The sequence below is a fragment of the Eleutherodactylus coqui genome, chromosome 1 (genome assembly GCF_035609145.1).
Source record: "Eleutherodactylus coqui strain aEleCoq1 chromosome 1, aEleCoq1.hap1, whole genome shotgun sequence".
Classification (NCBI taxonomy): domain Eukaryota; kingdom Metazoa; phylum Chordata; class Amphibia; order Anura; family Eleutherodactylidae; genus Eleutherodactylus; species Eleutherodactylus coqui.
Genome location: NC_089837.1, coordinates 102,280,083 through 102,304,745, shown reverse-complemented (window position 1 = coordinate 102,304,745; position 24,663 = coordinate 102,280,083). Strand labels below are relative to the sequence as shown.

General features: G+C 45.5%; 1 protein-coding gene across 4 annotated transcripts in view; it reads left to right on the top strand.

Moving 5' to 3' along the window:
• The first annotated feature begins 227 nt into the window (after positions 1-227).
• The window catches only part of ATG16L1 (autophagy related 16 like 1), a 42,929-nt gene continuing 18,493 nt past the window's right edge, over positions 228-24,663 (top strand). Inside the window, exons 1-9 of one of the 4 annotated variants that reach the window (XM_066598244.1) lie at positions 228-567; positions 7,361-7,451; positions 8,196-8,301; positions 9,161-9,234; positions 10,062-10,313; positions 11,933-11,998; positions 15,346-15,429; positions 17,623-17,682; positions 23,830-23,874. In XM_066598244.1, coding sequence (XP_066454341.1) covers positions 384-567; positions 7,361-7,451; positions 8,196-8,301; positions 9,161-9,234; positions 10,062-10,313; positions 11,933-11,998; positions 15,346-15,429; positions 17,623-17,682; positions 23,830-23,874 — 962 coding nt within the window. In that variant the 5' untranslated portion in view covers positions 228-383. The remainder of the gene's footprint in view (positions 568-7,360; positions 7,452-8,195; positions 8,302-9,160; positions 9,235-10,061; positions 10,314-11,932; positions 11,999-15,345; positions 15,430-17,622; positions 17,683-23,829; positions 23,875-24,663) is intronic. The other 3 variants (XM_066598245.1, XM_066598246.1, XM_066598247.1) reach the window with 3 other exon arrangements.

Genomic DNA, 24,663 nt, shown 5'->3' with positions numbered 1-24,663 from the left:
CAGAGGTCACCTGACGCCTCTTGTGCCATATAGGGCTTTTGCCAACCACAACATGGCCGGCCAGCCAGCCGGCCGCCTGGTCACGTGACGGTACCTACCGCTATCTCAAAGTGATTTATATTACCTGCCACCATTCACAAGAGTGAATATAACTTATCCTCTGATGATGCTGAGACTATTTTGCGTCAATACGACGCTGCCCGCACTTTGCGGCTCAGGTCACACATATTTGACGTCATCAGCGTGAGGCGCGGAGTGTACGGCTTTCGGTACGCGGGGACATGGAGGATAAAGAAGCTTCGCGCGGTAGAAGCGAAGAAGGATAGAAGGGCCGGAAGTCGGGCACACGGTGCGGTTTCTATAGCGACAGGAGCGGGGCGTGCATGTACTTTACTGAGGCCGGCCAGCACCATGTGAGACTACTGCCGGGAGGAGGAGGAGGAGGGCTCAGCACCGCCATGGCTGCCGGCTGCAGGGCAGGAGCGGGGTGGAAGCTGCACATCTCCCGGGAGCTGCGGAGGAGGGACCGCGAGCAGCGGCAGGGCTACGAGGAGCTCATCCAGCAGTGTGAGTGCCGCTCTGGAGGGACTGGGGGGTATTATACCAGCACTGCTGCAGTGACCATCTCCTGGCTGTGCCCCCTGGAACTGGTGGTCTACCAGCACCGTCCCACCGCTGCGGGGCGAATACACGTGTGAGGCGACCGTCACGTGTTTACGATTTGCCTGGGTCATGTCGGTCGTGGATTCCTCATCTGACCTCCGTGCGGAAAATCCGTGGCGGTTATTGAAGCAGCAAAGTGGCTGAGATTCTCTGAATGTCCCCCGCACGGCGCAGAAATGGCGGTGTGGCGTGTAAGTCCGCGGCTCGTCCGTTGGAGCAGCAGATCTGCAGCTCCTGCGAATTCTGCACTAACTGGGGTGGGTTTTGCCCTGCGGATCTGCTGCAGGGACGCCCCGCGATCATTTCCGTCCGGTGTGAACGCGACCTAAGGGTATTTTCTGTGTAGGCCCCGCCTTTAAAAGCGCCAGCAGAATACGTGTCTTGTTTGCCACAAATCTAGGCGTGGCTTTACCCTGTCAGTGAGCAAAAGCCACGTGAAAGTGCGAATCGTCACGCATCGCCAACACGCGGTTTTCCCAGAGAATGCGAGCTTTCTTTATTCTTTCAAAACCGCCTTGCAGAAGTCGCGATCCTCCCGTTTGTGGAGGTCCTTTCATTGTTTTTAATGGGGGACTTCGTACCGCACCACAGGCACCTGGCGGCGCGATGCTGCCCCCGACTCCGCTGAAAACCGTGGGCGGTGCAATGCGAGAGGATGTGCTGCCGTTTTTTAATTTATTTATTTTTTCTGCCGCATCGCTCATGTGCGTGACCCCTTTCAAAGGAAATCTCGCGCAATTTTCTCTCCCGCATGTAGCCGGCCTAAGACCACCCCACACGTTGTGTCAGCAAAATGCTGCGATTTTATTGCCGTTTTCGGACACAGATTACTGCGTCGGGCGGTTCTACCCCATCGTTGTGACGATGTGCGCTTAAAAAGTGCGAAAATGCTGTAAAATAGATAAGGCAGTGCCTGAAAATCGCAGCGTTTTCTAACGTTTGCGCACAGGTCTGCGAGGCCCCGTTGAAATGAATGGGTGCGTTTTACCGGAATTACCGTGGCGTTTAAAACGGTGTGGTAAAAAGTGCATGTATGAGAGACGCCCACCGGTCCGTACCAACATCTGTAATATAGTGCTGCAGATTTTGCATCCGCCTGGTCGTGTGATGATTATTCTGCTGAGGCCATTGCCGTTAGGGAATATCGCTGCCCTGGAGAGGGGTACAGCGGGTAGGTAGGTGGTACATGTCGCATCCACAGGAATGCCGGCACCCAAAATTTCCCAGCAGAACATTGCCCAGAGCCTCCCACGGCCTCCGCCACTTATCCTCTTCCCATGGTGCATCCTGATGCCATCCCACCCACCATCCACATGTTGTGCAAGACAATATGGTTCATCAGACCAGGCACCTTCTTCCATTGCTTCATGGTCCAGTTCTGATGCCTTGTGCCCGTTGCAGGTTCTCTGGGCATGGGCACTCTGAGGGGTCTCTAGCTACACAGCCTGATGCACCGTACTCTGTGTATTCTGACTCCATTCTATCGTAGCCGGCAGTAAGGGACGTCCGTCAGCCAAATCTACCCCAGAACCAGGTAGGTGCCGAGGAGGCTCCATCATGCCTTATGTACCCCTGAAGGAGATGATGGCGTTTCCTGCACCGTACACTGCAATCTATCAGTGGGCGGCCTACAGCTTGGGGGGCTGCAGCCTGGATCGCTGCAAGTTGATAGCCCCCCACATCACATCCTTTACATAGTGGCGGTGGCCTGCGCACACGCGTGCTTCTTCAGGGGGACATGGGCGCTATGCAGCTGACCTAGTGATGGCCGTCTTTGGCTGACTTCCTTTAACTCTTTCAGCCTTTGGTACAGCAGCTCTTCTGTGGGATCGGACCGCACAGACTCGTTCTGACTCCCTATATGCAGCACTGTGCTTTGGGTGCCGGTGTACCGCTTGTCCTTCCTGGGACCACTCTAAGGCCTCTTGCACACCGGTGGATATCTGCTGCGGAATCCGGGGTCGGCGTCCGCACCGCGAATCCACAGCAAATACAACCCATTACTTCCTATGGAGATCCACGGCTTCTAATCAATGTGATCTCTGCTCACAGAGGAAAAATCGCAGGATGCTCCATTTTCGGGCAGGGGCGGCTTTCATTGAAGTCAGTGGAAGCCGTCCGACCTGCAGCCCGTCCGCAGTGAACACTGCAGATAGGTTGCAGTTTACGTCTAGCAACAGCATGGAGGAAAAGAATTTTTAAAAATCTGTACTGCGCATGTACAGAAAAGACGATGACAAAGCAGGTAGGCGCAAAATCGCGATCGCCCATGTGGAACTAGCCTGACTGTGCATGCGCCAGTCTTGGAAGTCACTGCGCACGTGCAAGAATGGAAGCTGATATACATGGAGAACTTCTTTACATCACTTGCAGATAGAGGGGCGGTGTTGGGGGGGAGAGGGGGGGTAAGCCATATGTGGAGGTCCAATCTGAGCAATAGTAGGAAAATAATCATGGGGTTCCGAAATACACTCTTTTCCATGCCAAACCATGCTGCAAATACAACATTGCCTCCTTACCTGCTATGGGCATAGGAGGATAACATCATGGCATGGCCACCATCCTCTCCTGAAAACCTATGGAGCATCCTTACTTTAGAGACATGAGGTATGGGCCTCTGTGTACCCCAAAACCTCAGCTTTCCCGAATACTGGCAGAAACTATGGATCAGAGTTGTCCAAGTCGTATGGTATAAGGGCTCATGTATCCATATGTAACTCCCTCTGAGAATATAAACCTTTGCTTTCCGGCCTCCCTCAGACAGGCGGTCAAAAATCGCAGTGCTGGAAAGTGCTGTAATCGAGCAGCTGTCTGAGCGGTCCAGCTGAAAACAATGGGAGCGTTATAACGCGCTTAGTACGGTTCTGAGAGCGCCATGCCAATCACGGGAAAAAATGTCTGTGTGAGGGTGGCCTTAGGCCGCCCGCGCACGGGCAGATTTCAATTTCGGAATCCGGAGTGGGCATCCACCTCAGTATTCCGCAGCACATACATTCCATAGCATGCTGTGGCAAAACGTGATTTCCTCTACACGAGCGACAATCTATTGTGATTTTTTTTTTTTCCACTTGCGGGGGAGAAATTGCAGCATGCTCCATTTCTGTGCGGACTCTGCACGGACGGAAGCCGTCCGATCCGCGGCCCTTCTGCAGTGACATTGTGGAAAGTTTGCGGATTCTGCCTCATTGCCAGGTGATGACGCGGGAAAAGTAGAGATTTTAAAAAAAATATATACCTGTACTGCGCATGTCTGACAGCTCGCCGCACGGATTGTCCGCTGTACAGACTTCAGGATGGGTACGCGCGGACGCTTGCTGGGCATAGGGTCGGATTCCGCTGCGAGATTCCACATGCAGAATCCGCCCCGCATGTGTGCAGCCGTCCTCAAAGGTGTGGTTTTTGCAGACTCCTCCGTGCCGCAGCAAGTAAGAGATTTACGGTGGGAATCCAATGAATGTCGTGTTCAGAAACTGAATTCACCGCCATTATCAGAGTGTGTAATAACACCCACATTGTAATAGAAGTGCTATGCATAAAATAGTAATCCCGCCACATACTGTCTGTCTTGGAAAAACAAGCACAAGTGGCATGTGCATGATCATGTGGAACCCGGGGGGCAGTACAAGTCAGGAGAGGATTACAAAAGTCTTCACATAGTGCAGCAAACCTTCTAAAGGATTCCACAGCGTTTCCGAAAAACCCTAATGATGCTAAATCCCCAGCACTTCTATTCATGCTGCTGAATTCGGCCTTTGCAATACAAGGGTTAAATTATGCAACTGATCCGTAATTAAAATCCTGGCCAAATCCGCACCACTTAGGGCTCCTGCACACTGGCAAAAGTGATATTGGGATGCGAATGACGCCCCCATATCGCTCTCGCAATCCTTTTTCTTCCATTGATTGCAATAGGACCAGCTGCAGCAGCACCAGCCCCATTGGAATCAATGGGAGCTGCTCGCCATCCTCTGCCACTGCTGTGACAGCAATGGCAGTGGACTTCTTATGGCAAGGATTTTAGGGGGGTGGGGTGGGGGCCTTGAAATATAAACCCTACCCATGAGAATAATCCATGACTAGAAAAAAAGAAAAACATCACCTTGGAAGCATTGTCGTCTCCAGCACTACTTCTAGCAGGTCCCCGGCACTCTTGTTCTCCTTCTCTTCTGTCCGGGATTGAAAAATCTCAGCTGAGCGCTGTGACCAATTGGAGGCAGGGGTTTTTCAATCCCCAGCCAGAAGAGAAGAAGAGTGCCGCGGGCCTGCTAGAGGACATGCTGGAGATGGCAGCGCTTCCAAGAAGATGATTTTTTTTGTTTTGTTTTTGCTTCTTTTTCAACCACCACCATCACTGAAAATCCTCGCTGCAGGGAGTCCCCTGCTATCGCTGTCACGGCAGTGGCAGAGGATTGCGATCATGTCCCATTGATTTCAATGGGGCTGGAACTCCTGCCGCTGGCCCCATTGTAAACAGGGCAAGATCACAAAAAGAATGGACATGCCGTGACTTTGTATTAACATTACATTGCAAGCATTAAAACATGGCACACGTCATGGAGCCTTGTCAAGTCGTTGGCTTCGTAATTTTGCGATTTCTCGCAGCGCTGGGATATCGTGCGATTTTATTGCCCGTGTGAAGGATTTCCAGTGGAATGCCTACATTGATTCGGCCACGTGTGAAGGTGGCGTTATTACCATAGCCCATCCCCGTTTACACGTTACACGGGAGATGTGCTGCTGATGAACAGGTTTTTTTTATTTTCTACTGGCCTATAAATGCTTCCTTGGCCATCTTAATGAGGATGTGTTGGCTGATTGTGGTAATATTCCCATGGGCCGATGATTGGGTACAAGCGCCCCCCTGTCTGCTCACTCATCTCGCTGTGTAATCGGACGGCTCAGCTGGCGTTCTCCTTGTATATAGACGGGGTGTGAGCCGCTGTCCCCGCTGTTATCAGGTAGGATCATTCTCGCTGACTGATGCATGTTTGCACAGCTACGGTTTCCTATTTGGCTTATTCAGCCAGCGCCTCACTTCCTGTGTAGAAGCTCCTCTATCCACAGACAGTGGATGACGCAAGAAGAGCTGCTGCTAGCTCACACCGATTTCATGTTGATGGTTTCTTTTTTTTACAATGATTTGTCTTTTTTTATACTATGTGCGGTTTATTTCACGGTTTTGTTAAAATCCCATCCACCTTGTTGCTCCTGTATTCCACTGCGGCTTTTCTGTGCGCAAATTTACATAGAAAAAACGCAGTATTTCCGTCCCATGCGGATGTACTCTTTGTACTCCTTGGAATCAATGTAGCAATCCCTTGGCAATTGTTCTAAATTGTCTTTCAATAATCTATTGAATCTCTGCACGGTCTGTAGCAGTTTGATCTCACCATATAGAAGTATCACATCCATCTCCTGATTGGTGAGGACCAGAGACTAGTAGAGAGTATATTGCTATTGTTCAGGCAGAGAATCGCCTATATACACTACCCTGCCAAAAGTCATTGGACGCCTCAGCAAGAATCACTCATTTTGGCCCAAATGACATTGGATATTCTCCATGGTGCTCTTCAGCAGGTATTTCCCTTCATTCCTCCTGCAAACATCTGGCAAATTCTTTCAGATATGATGCAGCAGCCCATCTACAATGGGGCAAGGAGTGCTGTCATTGCAGTTAGGCAAAGTAAGAACGTTCTATGGAGTGACAATTCACGCTACTCCATCTTTAGATCAGATGTACGTACCTGAATGTGGAGGTACCTGGGGAATGCCAACCGTTAAGTACAGTGGAGGTTCCGTTATGGTCTGGGCATGTGTTACATGGAACGGTCCCGGTCTATTGGTTTCAGTGACAAGCACCATGACCACGGAGGTGTACATTGACATTCTAGACAATAATGTGCTGCTGACAATGTGGTAATACTCTGGGAATGGTCAGCCATACTTCCAACAAGACAACAAGCCTTGTCACTAACGCGGTTTATGATGGTTTGAGGCTATGGATGTTCCACGATTGGACTGACTACACAGAGTCCCAACCTGAACCTTACTGACCATCTTTGTGATGAACTGCAACATTGGAGCAGGAAATATGAACAGCATCCATCTTCTTTGAGAGAGCTCTCCAGATATTTTCAGGATGAATGGAGGGAAATACCAGCGGAAGTGTATCGGACGTTAGTAGGAAGTATGCCAAGGAGGGGATCTGATGTTATTAGGTCCAAAGGAGCCCCACTAAGCATTAACAGATGGAAATAAATACTACTTTTAATTCTTGCTCGGGTGTTTAATTACTTTTGGTAGGATATGTACCTTATAGCATCACAAGAAACATGGTTCCGCTTGATGGATATATATATAGTGTGTGATATATATCACACACTATATGTTCATCAAGCGGAACCATGTTTCCGTGTGTGTGTGTGTGTGTGTGTGTGTGTGTATATATATATATGTATGTATGTATATATATATATATACATATACATACTCAGAATATCAACTGTTGATGTTATTTCCAGGAGGAGGCAGCAGATATGTGAGCATATAAACTGTTACACCGCTTGGTATTGTGGATGCTATTGACTTGTGGCAGTGAGCATAGGTCAAGGGCATAGAGTTGCCATTTATGCCTTGCTGCTCCCTCAGGCGGAGAGGATTCCTCTTTTACTAATTGCCTTTTGCATTCTCTTCACAGATAACAGGTTGCTTGAAAAGTCCGACCTCCAATCTGTGTTGGCTGAAAAGCTGCAAGCGGAGAAGTATGAGCAGAGCCGCCATGACATCAGGTACAACAAGGGACAAGTGCCGTAAACTTGTGCATGTTGACCATATACACACAAATTGACAATCAGAAGACTGTTAACGATTATCAAAAAGTTTTACCAAAAGATCAGATTGAAATTCTTGTCATTGGTTCCAACAATTTAAGGAATTTTGTAATTTTTTTTTCCACTCCTTACCAAGTAAACTTTATTATATGACAAATATACATACAGCGATGCTTATTGAGGGACGTTCATAAAAGATTTACCAGCGTAATGGAAGCCGTAGATTTTTGTGAAAATGCGAATTTCTGCAAAAATGTTGTTAACGTACAAGCAGTAGATTAGTGAAACGTAGGAGACGGATGGAAGGGCATAGACTGCAGAGTCGGTACTACGCGGGGTTAGTCTATGGCCATGGAGGCGCATAGAGGATGTAGACACACAACTGTTTTTGCATATTGTAGATACATTGCTGCAAAAGAACTAATATGTTTAGTTGCAGAAGCGAAGAAACCTGTACAGCGTGTAGCTCCGGGTTACGTTAGATTAAACCTGTACAGCGTGTAGCTCCGGGTTACATTAGATTAAACCTGTACAGCGTGTAGCTCCGGGTTACATTAGATTAAACCTGTACAGCGTGTAGCTCCGGGTTACATTAGATTAGGAGTCTGATTTAAACCAATTGAATCACAGAAAACACTTGTTTGTAGGGGGGGAAAAAAACCTCTTTTGTAAAACCTGCACCCTGTGTTGTCTTCCTTATAGCCCAGGCCCAGAAGGGATACGACATGAGGCTCTACTCCAGGACATGGCGCAGATGAGGATAAAGCACCAGGAGGAGCTGACCGATCTTCATAAGAAGCGTGGAGAGGTCTTAGAAACTACTTTTTTTTTTTTTTCTTTCTTTTGCTCTGTTTCTATTCATAAATTTGATATGCCGGGCGATTCAGAAAGAATGGTGCAAAAGTAAAACGATTTCTTCATACATGAATTGCCATACAACAGCCAGAATGACATGAGAGGGATATAGAGCCTTTCATATTTTGAATACACCTTGCAGATGTCCAATGTGAGCGCTTTGGTGACACACTACCTAATACAACATATCTTCGCTGCCGTGGAATCGATAACTGAGGATATGTTCGGGGGCATCTGGGCTACTAACTTGACATCTGCCGTGTTACCAGCGGCGCCCAAACACTTGTAAGGTGCAATGAAAACTTGAAGTCCTTCTGTCTTTTCAGGTCATGAAAAACCAGCTTTCCTTTTATCCAATCTTTTTGAATCACCCCATAACATTTTAGACTAAATATCCACAATTTAATCTGCTCTGATTAATGGTTAGTGACTTTTTTCATATGCCAGAATGTATTAAGCACAAAGTCTTCTATTTTCGTATACTGTTGCAAAAAGTATTCAGTATTACATAACCTGCTTTTTAGGAAGCAGTACAGTATATTTATTACATGTGTAGTTCTTCCACAACCTGGGTCTGAGCTATATTTTGTCCGTATAGAAATAGAAATGCTTTCCCATTAATTTTCCTGTTCCCAAGTCGGCTTTGAGCTAAATCCTGTTTTAGAGTTAGTAGTCGCACCAATAAACACATATTGGACTTGTTTAACTATAATAGTTCTGTGTAGCTGCAGGGTGAATGACTATTCCAGCTATTGTTTTCGATCCATTTTCCACGTGCTGTCAGTAATCTCTGTGTTGTTCCTCCCTCTCAGCTAGCTCAGACAGTGATAGAACTAAACAATCTGATGCAGCAGAAGGACAAAGAAATCCAAGCCAACAAGGAAACGTGAGTAAAAGCCTCTCTGACCTTCATTCTTGACATATTTTTTCTAATTTGATGGTGTTTTGAATGCAATAGACATATATGTGTGAATATATAATGCACCTTCCTCTCCATCCTGAGAACCATGTGGGCACCCTCGCCCTTAAATAGGGTATTCCAGTGAAATACTATTGCTCACCTATCATCGGGATAGGTCACCAATAGCTGATCAGCTGGAGTCCGCCGCCCGGTCCCCCAACTGATTAGCTGAGCTGTCAGTGCTGCAATAACAGAGGTTGGAATGGAAGCCTACACGACGACTTCCGTGTAGTGGCCAGCACTTGTAACTGCAGGCACGGCTCTCATTGATTTCAATAAGAGCCATGCCTGCAGTTACAAGCAGCGGCCACTACACAAAGGTTGGCGCATAGGCTTGCACTCCAACCTCTGTTTTGTTGTGGCGCTGATAATATGCGCCCGGTCAGCTGATCAGTCGAGCTCCTGAGCTGCGGACCCCAGCCAATCGACTATTGATGACCTGTCCTGATTATAGGTCATCAGTAGTATTTCACTGGAAAAGCCCTTTAATACACACTAGAAAAGAATTGTCTGCACACAATGACTGTCGCACGCCTAACTACCATATGTATATGCAACCCTCTATCTGTTCCCTAACAGATGATGCCAAAGAAAATGAGTATTGGGCATGTTGAGTTTCAACTGCTGCTCCCTTTGTTCACCCTGGTGATGAGCCCCTGCCATGGGGGTGTCTTGCAACATTTTACTCCCCTCTGCCCATTGAAAACATATAGTACTTTGCCTAATAACATTGAAAATCATTACTTTTACAGGATCGAGGAATATCAGCGCACAATTGCTGAACTCCAGACAGAGTGTCAGGATCTACGGAATAAACTGCAGGAACTTGAGCGTGTCAACCAAACCCTCAAGGACGAGTACGACGCTCTGCAGATCACCTTTAACGCACTGGAAGAGAAGCTGCGGAAAACTACAGAGGATAACCAGGAGCTGGTGACTCGCTGGATGGCAGAGAAAGCTCAGGAAGCCAATAAACTCAATGCTGAAAATGAGAAAGACTCAAAGTAAGGTTATATGAATTTCATGGGCCTTTTGTCTAATGAATTGCTTGTGTGACATGTTACACGGGTTGTCACCTCCTTAAGGTGCTTTTACACAGAACAGTTATCGTTCAGATTCCTGTGAGAATCTGAATGATTATTCAGTGTAAATGCATGCAGCGACTGGACAACGTATGAGAAGTCTATCTCTTCTCGCTCGTCGTTTACCTTCTGCATGTAGAAGGCTGAATGACACATAGTTCAGTGTAAACAGGCAGTTCACTTATGAACGACTGCCTGTTTCCTGTGAATGGAGGTGGCTGGGCCAGAACAATCCCTGGTCCGCTCCATCTCCATTCGTTAATAATGCTCGTTTCTGATTATCGCTATGATGACCTGTCGGCCATCTTTGGCCTGACAGATCAGCCATTGTAAAAGCACTTTTAGCCTTACTCTTCACCTCTGCTTCTTGCCCTGCTGGTAAGTAAGTTCATGCATTTGAATGAGGTTCTCTGAGGATAGAGAGTCCCCGGCTGAGGCCAGTGACTTAGCTGCAGTAGTCCCATATTACAGATGTGGTGTCATCACTGCAGGTAAACAAAGCCTTGCACTGTAATACCCGGGGATTCAATAGCTCAGTATATAGCCTTATTTTAATTATCCTATTCCCACCACCCTTTGAGCAAACTTTGTCCAGTCCCAGCAAACCACTTTAGGACTCAAACTGGCCTCGTCATTAAAAAATTAAATGAACATTAAACGGGTGATGAATATCCCTCCGTTGTTTGGCAGTCTGTCTTTTATGCCTGTTCCGGATGCAAATAGTCTTGTAGAAGAGAACAGAGGGGTTAAAGGGGTTGTCCGAGGAGTAATAAGACCAGTGACCTGTAAAGCAATCTGATTATACTCCCTTGTTTGTTCCCCTCCAGCGCTCTGGTCTCTGTTCACTTTTGGGTAACTCAGTCATAAGGCCATCTAAGTGCATGACCGTCCCGGCTAGAACATTGCTGAGCTAAGGATTGGCTTAGACAGCACGTGACTGAGTTACCCGGAAGTTTGTGGGGACCAGAGGAATTGGAGCATTGGAGGGGAGAGAGCAGCCGAGCATAGTCTGGCTTGTTGTTGGGTGCTTGTTTCCCCCCCCCCCCCCCCCTTTTTTTTTCCCTTTTGTATAATCAAAGAATATCTACACTTTCAGATAACTTGTGACATGTCATAGGGGCTTGTCAAAAGTATTGATCCATAGGGGTCCCGCATCTGGTCACTAGAATGAGAGGGTTACAGTGTTAAGCTGAACGCTGTACCCCGTTGACTATTTTTACTCATTTTAGGCTGCTTGTGGCAGCTGGGATGGCCTGCATAGAGGTCTATAGAAAGTTCTCTAGACCTCTATGGGGCCATCTTCAGCTGCCGTAAGCAGCCGAAAACAACCCGAAAATGGCTAAGGGGACACAGCTATTTTCCTGAGCACTGCAGCGCCCTCATTCTAGCGGTCAGCAGGGGTCTCGGCAGCGAGACCTTCACTGATTAATACTTTCGATGTGTCTCTGTGACACGTCAGAAGTTATTTGAAAGTGTAGCTACTCTTTAGTATGATGATAATGATTCACTAATATAAAGGGGTACTCTTGCTCTGTTTTCAGGAGGAGGCAGGCCCGACTACAGAAAGAGTTGGCTGAAGCAGCCAAGGAACCTGTGACTGTGGAACAGTGAGTAGGATTACTTTGCCCAGGTTACTGTAGATCTAGGAACTGTAGGTTAATGCTTATTGTAATCTCCTACCTTCCTTCATGGGTTTTCTGGAAGAACAAGTTGAGCTGATGTCGAAATATAATGAAACTCGGTTACATAATAATGGTTAAAAAAAGCCGCAGGTCCAGCATGTAATCTTAGCTTTGCTGCGCTGCTCTTTCTCAGTGCTGCCTGCCTAAAGGCTAAGGCCATGGAAGTTATTACTAGTCGTGGGGGGGGGGCACCTGGCTCCAGTTTGTGCTTATGACAGTGGTTACACCTGTCCTGCTTATTCTATGTCACATGACGTCATGCAGAAATAACAAACATGGGGTATTAGTTGGTATTTTGAACAAAACATGCAAGTTGGTAACCAGTGTCAAGGGTCCTCATTGTCTTGCAAGTCCCTACACTAAGCTTACAAACATCACAAAGTGGTATTCAATCTACTTGCCAAATGTACGGGGCCTAAAGGTTTTGATCCAGACGAAGGTAAAAATCCCTGGATCCTATCGGCCAATTCTTGTCACAGGAAAAATTCCTTTTTGACTCCAAGAAAAGGTAACCTGTCTTTCATTCCTGTTAACCGGTGTCTAGTTATTATTACCATTGTATTTAACCAGTTACTGCAGCCATATTAGAATGGTTAGCATTAGATAAGTCTTGTTCTGACTATTTCTATATACAGTATATCATTTATACTGTTGAAACTAAATATTCACATTATATTTAAATTAATGCTGCCCCCCTACTATTATTGAGGTCTCTGACCCTAAAGGAGTTGATCCAGAAGAATAAGGGGGAAAAAACTGGCAATTTGTGTCATGGGAAAAAAAATCCTTCTGATCACCAAAAAAAGAGGAGTTCCGGGCCCCAAATGAGGAAAATTGGCTTCTATCTCATTGTGGGTTTTTCTGCCTTCCTCTGGATCACCATTGAGGGGTAATGGGCCAAAGTGGACATATGTCTTTTTTTTAGCCTTACATACTATGTAGCCCAGTCCCTACAGGTGGTGGTGCCCAGGCATCCATATAATGTTGGCTATTGGGCACTGAATGCCTGAAGAGTACAGCTGGGTACCCGGCTGTGGTCTGTGTGAATCAGCTGCTGATGCTTGAAGCTAGTAAGCATTACGGATGGCACAGATGTGGCAACGCAGAATTTGCTGTAGTCACTTGCAATCGAGTGGCAGGCCTACAGAATAGATGTCACACCCACAGCCAGACTGTAATTGTACAGACTGACATGCCATTGTCTACTGGCCACGATCATGTCCTATTGCCCTACTACCACGTCATTATCATTCATGCACATGGGGTAATTTGGATGCAGTAAAAACTGAATATTTTACTGCAATAGTGCATGCTTTCTTCCAATGTGGTTTTTGGTGCCTTTTTTGCTTTATCCAAGCCGCCCCATGTATATACGTCTTTATTCCTTTGTTACATGCTACTAGTGCCTCCTGCTAATCTACAGAGACTGCAGTGTTCCTAGGGTTTGCTGGTCAGTATAGCATTATGTGCTATATAGACTAACGTCGCTTCCACATACAGATGAGCGACCTTGGCCAACCATGGGTCTACTGACACGCACTGGCTGTATCATAGACCCCTTCGATGCAGTGAGTTTGGGTCAGTAGACCTGTGAGAGACCTTTTATTAAGGCCTCATGTCCACGGCATGCGTGGATTTCCGCAGCGGAAGACTTGCGTGCCAGTGCAGAAATTATTTTTAAATGCTTGCGAATGCGTTTATTTATTTTTTCCCCCCTCGCGGATGTATGCGGGCGCACTGCGGGTCATCCACGTAGAAAAAATCCACAAGCCCACCTCCCTAATTGATCTTACCCTTCAAATCCGCAGTGCATCCGCAATTGTATTTGTGGATCGTCCGCATCCATTGACTTCTATTGAGCCCGTCCAAACAGAATCTGCAAACGGTCCGAAAATCAAATCCACATGCTTAAATTTACTTGCAGATGCCAATGCTTCCCTAAGGGCACTTTGAATTGCGAATCTTCTGTGCGGGTGACCCATGCGGATTCCGCAAATCAAATCCGCACATGGACATTAGGCCCAGGGCTAACTTTACACTGGCGATTGTGATATTGGGCTGTGAATCCTGATATCGCACAGCGGATCACAGAGTTTCTCCCATTGTTTTCAGTGGAAGACCTCACATTGCATCACATGCTCTTAGCACGTAGTGCAATTCTGCCGCCAGCCCCATTGAAAACAATATGCACTGCGATGCGAGAACACGCACAAGATAGAACGTGCCGCGATTTGTTTCCTCCATTACATCGCAGGACCATGCAGGAAAACATCGCTCATGTGTATGACCCCATTCAAGTTAAGGCATCCTAAGAGTAGTGACTGGTAGATACACACTTGGGTCCATAATCCAGAGTGACGCCAGTACTTGTGCAGCAGAAGACGATTGCTGTGGACGCACGATTTGTTCTTATCTGAATGCACCGCTGTATTCATAATGTGCAGAAAACTCCTTAAAAAATCATCAATATATCACACAAGATACAATGTGTTCCCTTGGATGTGGTCCCTATCATCTGATAGTCTGGCACATAACTGTCTGATAATCAGGAATCTGGGATAGAGCTAATAGGAGCGATTCTAACTTAATTCTTTTTAACCACTCTGTAATGTAGTGGCGTATATCTGTAATCCAGCACATTGGCCTGTATGTTAATAGTACATAAGTGTGCATGGAGCATTGGCCAAAGTTTTGGGGTTTTTTTCTGTATTGGTAAGAATCCCCCCACTTCAAATATGCACAGCAGCTATGGTACTCGTAGCATTAATGTCTTTAAATAGTTGACCTATTAAGTCTGCGTGTGTAAAGCCCCTTTTACATGGCGCGATTATTGTGAAAATCGCTTGTTAGATCGTACGGTGTGTACGATAATTGTGCAGTCCGAACTCATGTAGTGAAAGAACGATCAGCAATGAATCATTGATCGGATCTTTGATGCAGACCATTAAATGATTGTTGGTCTCGCATTGCATAGTTCAGTTTTAACTAGGCCATCATTCATCTATGAATGAATGAATGCCTCTTTACTGTGGATGGTGGCGGGCCAACATGATCCCCGGACCGCTCACACTATATGAAATACCCACCAGGTTCCCACCTCCTGCTCATATGCAATGCAGACCTCTCCCTCTTTTAGCTTCCCCTGCTTTGGATTTGGCTATTAACCTCCTTCTGTTTGTCAGTTTGACTTTAATGGTGGTTCTTAACCTAGAAGCTGCGTGGATGTAATGTCTTTGGCTGCCTAACTGCTTGTGTCCTTTCCCGTCCTGCAGAGATGATGATATTGAAGTATTGAATGATAATGCAGAGCCCTCAGGGGACGTGCCTGCCCCTCCAGTCCCGGGACGAATATCCAGGTTAGTTCCCTTACTACGTGTGTAACTAGAGATGGAAACCATGAATGCCTTTTAATCCAGAGTCCAATCATCCAGCCCTTGTTTCTCAGCAACCAACTAGAATACAGTGGGAAATTATTCAGAAATGACAGCTAGAAAATCCTCTTTTATTAGGGTACATTTACACAGGCAAGTGCAATAGCAGTCCTTAGTATATCACCCTTGCAAAACCATGATACGCAAGTGCGATGCGTGTTTTTTTTTTTTTGTTTGTTTGGGTGTCTTTTTAAAGCCCAATTGCTATAATTGGACTTTTCATATTTGTGGAAATTGCACGTTATTCTAAAAGTAATGCCGCCTGCAGATGGGCGGAAATTCCCGCGGAATTTCCGCCCCTGGAAGCTGCCATAGGATTGCGTTAACAAACGCAATCCTATGCAGACGGCCGCGCGAAATCTCACGCGGCAAACAAATCGCGTCACGCTCTATTTCTGTGCGGTCTCGCAGAGCCCCGCACAGAAACGTCACTCCCCGGCCGCTGGCTCCGCTCTACGCATGCGCCAGCTGCCCAGCAGCCGTCACATGAAAGAGCTGGGGCCGCGGGAGAGGTGAGTGCCCGCGCTGCTCTCTATGCAGACGCTTGGGTCGGGTCCTGCTGCGAGAATTCTCGCAGCCGGATCCGACCCGGCCATCTGCAGGCGGCCTAAAAAGAGAAAATCACACTTACATGAAACTCACATGTTCGTGTGATGTAATTTTGCTCCCATGCGGAAGAGTGGCCAATTCCTAAACAGAATCACTCCTATCCTGCAGATACACTGCAAGAGAAAATTTGCACATTTAAATAGACCCTTTGGAATAGGCTCTTTTCCCATGAGGTTCTGTGCATCTCACAATACACAGAAATCGTGCGAGAAAATCGCCTACTGTTAATGCACCTTAATGAAGCATTATGATGATTTGCGCTTGCGTCTTATTTTCTGGTGTGCTACTTTTCATGGCTGCCCAATGTACCCCAAATATCAGATTGCATGATGAATGCTGGCATAAAGGACTCATGTGCCCACTGCTTTGTGTTTAACCTTTGTGTGCCCCTCTAACAAGCACTTTATTAACCAGTGTTTTGTGTTTTAGAAAAGGTCCGATATCCTTGTTTCAGTGCCATAAAATATATGCAAGGCACTGGAAGAAAGCTACTTGCTTTGCCTAACATGGGTGGGCAAGGAATTGCTAGGATTATTAAGAAGCTCTTGTCAAAATTCATGTATTGCGTTCTCCATCTCTGCCTTTTTGCCACTTGTGACAACGGTGCAGATTCATTTTCCCTAGTGTTGTCTTGATTTTAGCCTTTTACTGCAATTTCAATCTGTTAAACTTCCTAAAATGCTGTACCGCCTCTTAGAGGAGCAACCCTACAGCTTGATGGAACTACAGAACACCAATCCAGCCAAAAATGATCATCTGACATGTCATAGGAACATAAGTGCAGGCCAAGACTTGACCTGAATGGCAAAGCAAATGGAATGTGATCATTAAATGATCTTTCATGCAGAAAGAGCTTTCCTATGATGTGACTCTGAGTGCTGCTGGATGGGTATTGGTTCTCCATAGAGTAGAACATTTTGGTGGAGGTTTGAACTCTCTGACTCCACCTATGTAATATTCTAACCTGGCTCATTGATATGCCGGAAGATCATCTTTGAGTGGATTTTCCCGATTAGGTACGTGTTGGTCAAACTTGTTAATGTGTATGTTGGCAGCCTGATAGACTTCTAACAGTTCCATTGGGTGAGGAGAGGGTGTTTAGAATCTAAATCCGACATGACCATCTTAAGAAGAGATGAGAGGTGTGGGTCAGCTTGGAGAAAGTTTATTTATTTTTTTTCTACTTTCCTGTAGAAATGGAGTTTAGTAACCATTACAACTTGTGTCTCAGTCCTTTTTCTTGAATTGGCCATTGGACTTGTAAACTTTTAGTCTTTGCTTTCCGTTCTTGTTTTCATTGCTCCTTTTGACTCCCACATCTACTTACCCACCATACTAATTCTTAAGACCTGATGTTATGAATTCACCCTTTTATATTGGTTTGCTCTGTAGCTGTATGTCATCCCACGAGTCCTTGTCCCATTTGACTGTCATATTGACAACTAAGATGTTTTCAGGTTTGGACCATAATGATCACTTGGTTTATTCCTGTGCTCCCTCTCCCTCTAGTAAGAGACTCTCTCAGCCCGCCGTAGGAGGCCTTCTGGATTCTATCACTAATATGTTCGGGTAGGTTTTCGCCTTCCTATATTGATGTTGCACAGTCTTGGAATTTCCACACATTTTTAGCAAGTCTTGATATGTTGTCTGGATGATGATTTGTGGAGTGCAGCTCTTTGCCGAGAAGTAGCCTGTAAAATATAGTTGGCTAACTGTCGTTAGCCGTGTAAGTAAAGTAATGAGAAAAACTAAGTACGCCGCCTTTGAATTCTATGGTTTTACGTATCGGGACATAACAAAAAGTCTGGTCCTTAGAAGGTCTGAGGGTGCCTGTCCACGGGCGTGATTTCGCCGGCGGTAAACTGCTATGGTAAGCACCGGCCCCATGTTCATGAGCGGAGAATCATTGCCCTAATTCTCCACGGTCAGCCTATCTATTAGATTAGGCCGACCAGCAGAGATTCGTGTGCGGCTCCTGCTCCCGGGACGGCAGCTCCTGTGGCGGAGATCTGCCGCGGGACTTTGCAATGCCCATGGTCAGGGGGTCATAAAATTTAAATAAATTCAACCACAAATGAACTACAGCACATCACAAATTTTACTGTTCCACTGTTTATTTAACAAAAACTTGGTTCAACGTTATCTGAAAAATTAGGTGCACAATTACTGCTTCCATAGCAATTAAGAGGATAAGTAGCAGTCAGATGATCAATTAATCAAGGGCATTTGATTAGAGCATCAACAAGTGTGACCACCTCTAGAAAAGCAGCCATTTTGTTGGTTTTGCTGGTCTGGAGCATTCAGGTGTGTGGTAACGCAATGCCAAGGAGAAAAAACATGAGCAGTGTTCTTAGGGGAACATATTGTTGCTGCTTATCAATCTGAAAAGGGTTGTCGGGCTATTTCAAAGAATTTGGAGTCCATCACTGTACAGTGAGAAACCTTATTTACAAGTTAAAACCATTCACGACAGTTGATGGTCTTCCCAGGGGTGAATATCCCAGCCCCAAGATCAGACCATTCATTGCTCAGAGGAATTGCAAAAACTCGAGCTACATCAAACTCTAAAGGCCTCAGTTAGCATGTTAAATGTTCATGACAGTACAATTAGAAAAAGGCTGAACAAATATGGCTTGTTTGGAAGGGTTGCCAGGAGAAGGCCTTCTCTTTCTAAAAAGATCATGGCTCAAGTTTGCAAAGTTGCATCTGAACAAACCGCAAGACTTCTGAAACAATGTCCTGTGGACAGGCTATATAAAAGTGGAGACGTTTGCCCATAATATGTCCAGTGCGACGTGTGGCACAAACCCTTCATACCAACTGTCAACCACGGTAGTGAAGTGGTGATGATTTGGGCTTGTTTTGCAGCCACAAGACCGGAGTACCTTGCAGTCATTGAGTCGACTGGTATATAGAAGAGTTCATAAAGTAGAGTCAAATGTGAGGCAATCTAGGCAAAAACTAAAGCCTGGATGAAACTGGGTCATATAACAAGATGATGATCCCAAGTGCACCTGACAATCTACATCAGAATGGCTGGAAAAAAGAATCAAGGTGTTGCAAGGGCCCAGCCAAAGTCCATAGCTCAATCCAAGGCAGGACCTTAAGAGAGCTGTGCATAAAAAAAAATTGCCAACAAGTATCAATGAACTGAAGCAACATTGTACAGAAGAGTGGGCCAAAATTATGTGGGAGACGGATAGTTATGCAGGAAACGATTACTTCAAGGTTTTGCTTCTGAAGGTGGTTCTACAAGCTATTGATTCATGGGGTGTACTTAGTTTTCACACACTGCTTCTGCATTTTGGCCTAGTGTTTTTTTAAATAATGACACTATAATTTTATCATGTGTATTTGCTTAATTTTAAGACTTTCTAAAGACCAGATTTTTTTTATGTGCTGATACATAAAACTATAGGATTCAAAGAGGGTGTACTTAGTTTTTCTCATGTCTTCCTAGCACTATTTTTACGTGTTTTACATGTCTACTTGCTGAAGAGCACACCAAACCTCTGAGATCTCTGCACAGAATCTGGTTGTGTTCTATTGGTAGCAGCTCTCCTTACTATCCAACAGTGATGACAGCGTTGTGGTTCAACACCGTTAATTGTCCACAAGTCATTTGTATCATTTTGTTGTGGGTCAAATTAGCTTAGTTGTCCCCACCTTCTCGTGTTTTTTGTTTATTTTTTTGCTTTTGTTGGCTCAACTTTGAGTGTGTGTGACACATAGTATGGTAAATTCACATGCTAATGAACATGTGCAATTACCTTAATATGCATCTGTTAAGCTTTTGTGGGGTTTTTTCAGTCATACCATGAAACTGACTCACAGTAGGGCAGATATACTAATTTTGTCTAATAGCATAAACGTGGACCAGCCAGCCTTATTGGAGTGTTATTACAGTAGATAATGCTGGATGATGAATTTGTCTAACGTTATACCACCTACAGGAGCCACAACTTTGGTGCAGTTTTTGTGCAGGTTGCACTTAAAGCGAATTTCACAAAATGTATAGAAAAATGTACAGGGTAGGAAAGGGTTAAAAACTACTTAAAGGTACCTTTACATGGGGCGATTTATTGCCTGAATAAATGCTGGAAACGGCAAATTCAAGCGCTGATAGTTCTGTATACACGGCACTAACAGTAGTGTTCACTTGTCGGTCACTAAATGCCAAACCGCTATCGGCCCGTGTAAACAGGCTGCTGTTCATGTATGAACGACTGCCTGTTTGCAGTGAATGGAGGTGGATGGGCATAATAGATCTCCGGCACGCTCAGCCTCTACTCTCTGAACGACTAACGCTCCTGTGTGAAAGCATAGTCACCCCGTGTAAAAGTACTTGAAAGGTACATAGCTGTAATGTGAGGTGTGGCCGAGAAACTCGAGACGACTTGCATCAGACAGCACAAGGAGATGCGTCCGTGTGCTGTCTCTTTATGGTCATTGCAAGGTAACAAAAATTAATAGTGCAAAGGACATAACTAATGCAGACAAAAGTAATGGCAACGTTAAGTATGCAGGTTATTGATACAGAACACTCTCGTCAAAAAAATCAAGCACCTAGAAGTCTGCATGCAGTTACATCTCAACATTACAAATATGACTTGTGGCGTGATTAGATGAACTGTCTTGCCACTTAAGGCCCTAAAGGTGGTTCCACCCTCTGCCTATAAAAAGGCTCTCAGAGGCTACTTGTGTGTAGTGACCTCTTCTTCCACTTGTGTAGACCTTGGCACTTGGAGGCTTGAAAAAAGCCCCCGATTAGGGGCTGAAACGTTGCCTTTTTAGTGCTGATTTATGGAGGATTATTAAAGAAATTCTGTAATTTACTGCTGTGCTGCCTGACACTAGACACCTCTATGATGCAACCCAAGAGATTTCTCCCAGTTAACAGTCAACTGGATGGTTGGAATGCGAGAAGCTGGATGGTCAGATCGATGAATTGCCCTTTACCTGGGCTGTTCTGACCGGACTGTTAGGAGGTGTTGGGACCAGTGGATGCATGAGGGAACGTGCACAAGGCAACCGGGCTCAGGATGCCCTCGACAGACCACCAGTAGAGAGGATCGTCTGACAAGCATGAACAGCTCCAACTGTTTCATTATTCGCTATCTAGAGACAGGGGGCACCATCATTACAGGCCCCTGTGTGTGTCGGAACCATTTCCAGGCTCAAGACCACTTGGTCTCAAGGAGCTCATTACGTATACTGCCTTGACACCCACCCACTGTTGCCTCTGTTTGCAGTGGTGTCATGAACGATGAAACCGGGTTATTTTCAACTACAAATCCAGGTTTTGTTTGGGCGCTGATGACTGCTGTGTCTGGAGACCCAGGGTTGAGCACCTCAGGGGTACCTCACACAAGGGGGTCACAGGAATGTCACACTTCTGTGGCTGCTCGTTCGCTAGATTTATCACCGATATAACATGTATGGGACCATCTGGGACCCCAACATTGACAGTCTACACAATCTAGAGGCTCGGTTACAGCAAATGTGGAGTGAAATGTCACGGGACATCATATATAACCTGTACACCTCCATGCCAGTCCATATCATAGCTTACATTCAATCTAGAGACGACCCAGCAGGGTACTAGAGCCTCCATGCCCGCCCGTATCACAGCTTGTATCCAAGCTAGAAGCGGTACAACAGGGTTCTAGAGCCTCTGTGCCCGCCCGTATCACATCTTACATCCAAGTTAGAGGCGGTACATCCGGGTACTAGAGCCTCCATACCTGCCCATATCAAAGCTTGTATCCAAGCAAGAGGCGGTACAACAGGGTACTAGAGCCTCCATGCCTGCCTGTATTACATCTTGTATCCAAGCTAGAGGCGCTACAACAGGGTACTAGAGCCTCCATGCCCACCTGTATCACATCTTGTATCCAAGCTAGAGGCAGTACAGCAGGGTACTAGAGCCTCCATGCCTGCCTGCATTACATCTTGTATCCAAGCTAGAGGCGGTACAACAGGGTTCTAGATCCTCCATGCTGTATCACATCTTGTATCCAAGCTAGAGGCAGTACTACAGAGTACTAGAGCCTCCATGCCCACTCGTATCACATCTTGTATCCAAGCTAGAGGTGCTACAACAGGGTTCTAGATCCTCCCTTCACGTGTTCAGTTCTCCTCAATAAATTGTCCTTTCGCTCAGATATTGTAATCCCTTATATAAATGTTACAATCGCACAGAGAAAGTTTCATTTGATTCTGACTCCTTCTAGGTGCTTGATTTTTCTTTCCTTTTTTTTTTTTTTTGACCAAGAGTGTGTTTTTGTGTGTATGTAAAAACAAAAAAAAAAGAAATAATGGACACCAAGCGCTGTTGGAGCAACATGGCCCCAGTCTATGCAGATTTTTGTTGCATTGAATGGAGTGTTTGTTGTTTTTTTAAGTCCTTCTGTTGCATGGGTTTTTTTGGCTTTTAAAGTTGCACAACAGTCCATACGGGAAAGTGCATCTCAATTGCAACCCATTTCACTGTACATGTATGCTTCTTGGCTACTCACTATGGCCAGTGTAGGTAAAGTAAACAGGAGTTGATTTGTATTTGGTATATTAGGGTTGGGCCATATGGCCTAAAATAACATTTTGATGGGGTTTTTTTTGCCAAAATCATTTTTGATTTTTCTTTTTTTTCAATTTTTTAATTTCTTTAACGAAGCTAAGGAAATACTAAAAAAATATCAAAATACTTTATTTTACATGAGGGAATTGCATGCACATCAATTCCTGAAAGGGAATCTGTCACCTACTATTAGCCCTATCCGATAAGCTTATGGGCTGTAAGTAGGTGACTCATGGAGTCTGGGGATGTGTCTTCTTACCTTCCCTGTTATTTCCCTGTTGTGAGCGCTGGAAGCTGCTGCTCAATGCATTCAGTAGCGAATTACAACAGGAAAGGTAAGTATTAAAATGATATCCACGGACTTCATGGATCACTTACATTCAGCCATATAAGCTAAGCTTGAGGGCTGAAAGGAGGTAACAGATACCCTTTAATACACACAGATTATCTGAATTGCATGGCCCAGTTCTAATAATCGGTATATGTTAAAGAGAACTTGTCTGTATCTGGGGCCAACACATCACCTTCATGCTGTTCTGCAGCTGGCTTTAGCTTTCTGTACAAGCGTTCAAATCTTTATTTAGAAAAGGGCGTTCTAACTCAAAATTCACTTTCCACCTGCATCGTCCCTTGGAAAGGTACTATTTAAAGAATAAAGTGAAGACGCTAAAAGAAGCTATACTCACCGGTTCCATCTCCTGAGACTCTTGCCCTCCCCGTTAGGCTTTGTTTATATTGTTGCAGCCGTGACAAGCCCATATACCCATGTGACTGATGTGGCTTATTGCTGGCTTGAAAAGTGAATGGCAAGAGACCACTGAGGTCAGTGACTGGCTGATCTGGTCACATGGGTAACCCCCTCTGACTTTCCCTTTATGCCCAGACAGGTTTTCCTTTTGGATAGGCTTTTTTAGCAACTAGACAATGACTTGCTTTAGTAAAAGTATCTCAGTTTCCTTGCTCTGGGTCCCTGCTCTGTTTACCATGCCTCGGCGCGTGTCCTGGTTGGATGCCACTAAGATGAGAAGCTTTGTGTGTTGTTTTAATGCTCAAGAGTTAATTTCTATATTATGTGTTGTCTCTTACCTCCCTCTCCCTGCTATTCCTGTGCCTCGGCGACCTATGAACTGTCCTTACAGCTTGTCTGAGTCTCCCCTCTTGGGCCATCATTCTGACACTTCCAGGTGACGCTTCCCTCTCCTCTCACTTTCTGCACTTTGACCCATATATTCTGTAAGACACGATGGTTTCACATCTGCCTCCTTTTTGTTACGCTACAAACTCAGGATTATATGTACACTGTCCTACCATAAAGACACTTGAGCAAGAATGAAAAGTACTATTTATTTATTTTCCCTCCATTCACCCTGCAAATGTCTAGTGATGTTTTTCGAAAGAAGATGAATGCTGTTCATATTTCTTGACTCAACATTCTAGTTTGTCCCAAAGATGTTCAGTAGGGTTCAGGTCAGGATCCTGCAGGCCAGTCGAATCTGGGAATATCCATATCCTCAAACCAACCTAAAACACCATTTGGATTTGTGACCAGGCACGTTGTCTTGTTAGAAGTATTGCTGACCATTCCCAGAGTATTACCACATTGTCATTAGCACATTATTGTCTAGTATGTCAGGGTCCACCTCCGTGGTCATGGTTCTTGTCACTACAACCAACGGACTGAGACCATGCCACGTAAAACATCCTTAGACCATAGTAGAACAAAATGCATTCCCCAGGCCTCCTCCACACCCAGGTACATCATCTGATCTGAAAATTAAGTAGTGTGATTTGTCACGCCATGAAACCTCTTCCATTGCTCAACTGTCCAAAGACTCCTTGCACCATTGCAGATTAATCGATGCAGCTTCTTTGAGAGAACTCGCCAGACATTTGCTGGATAAATGGAGGGAAATACCAGCTGAAGTGTATCTGATGTCATTAGGGCCGAGGGAGGCCCCGCTAAGCAATAACAT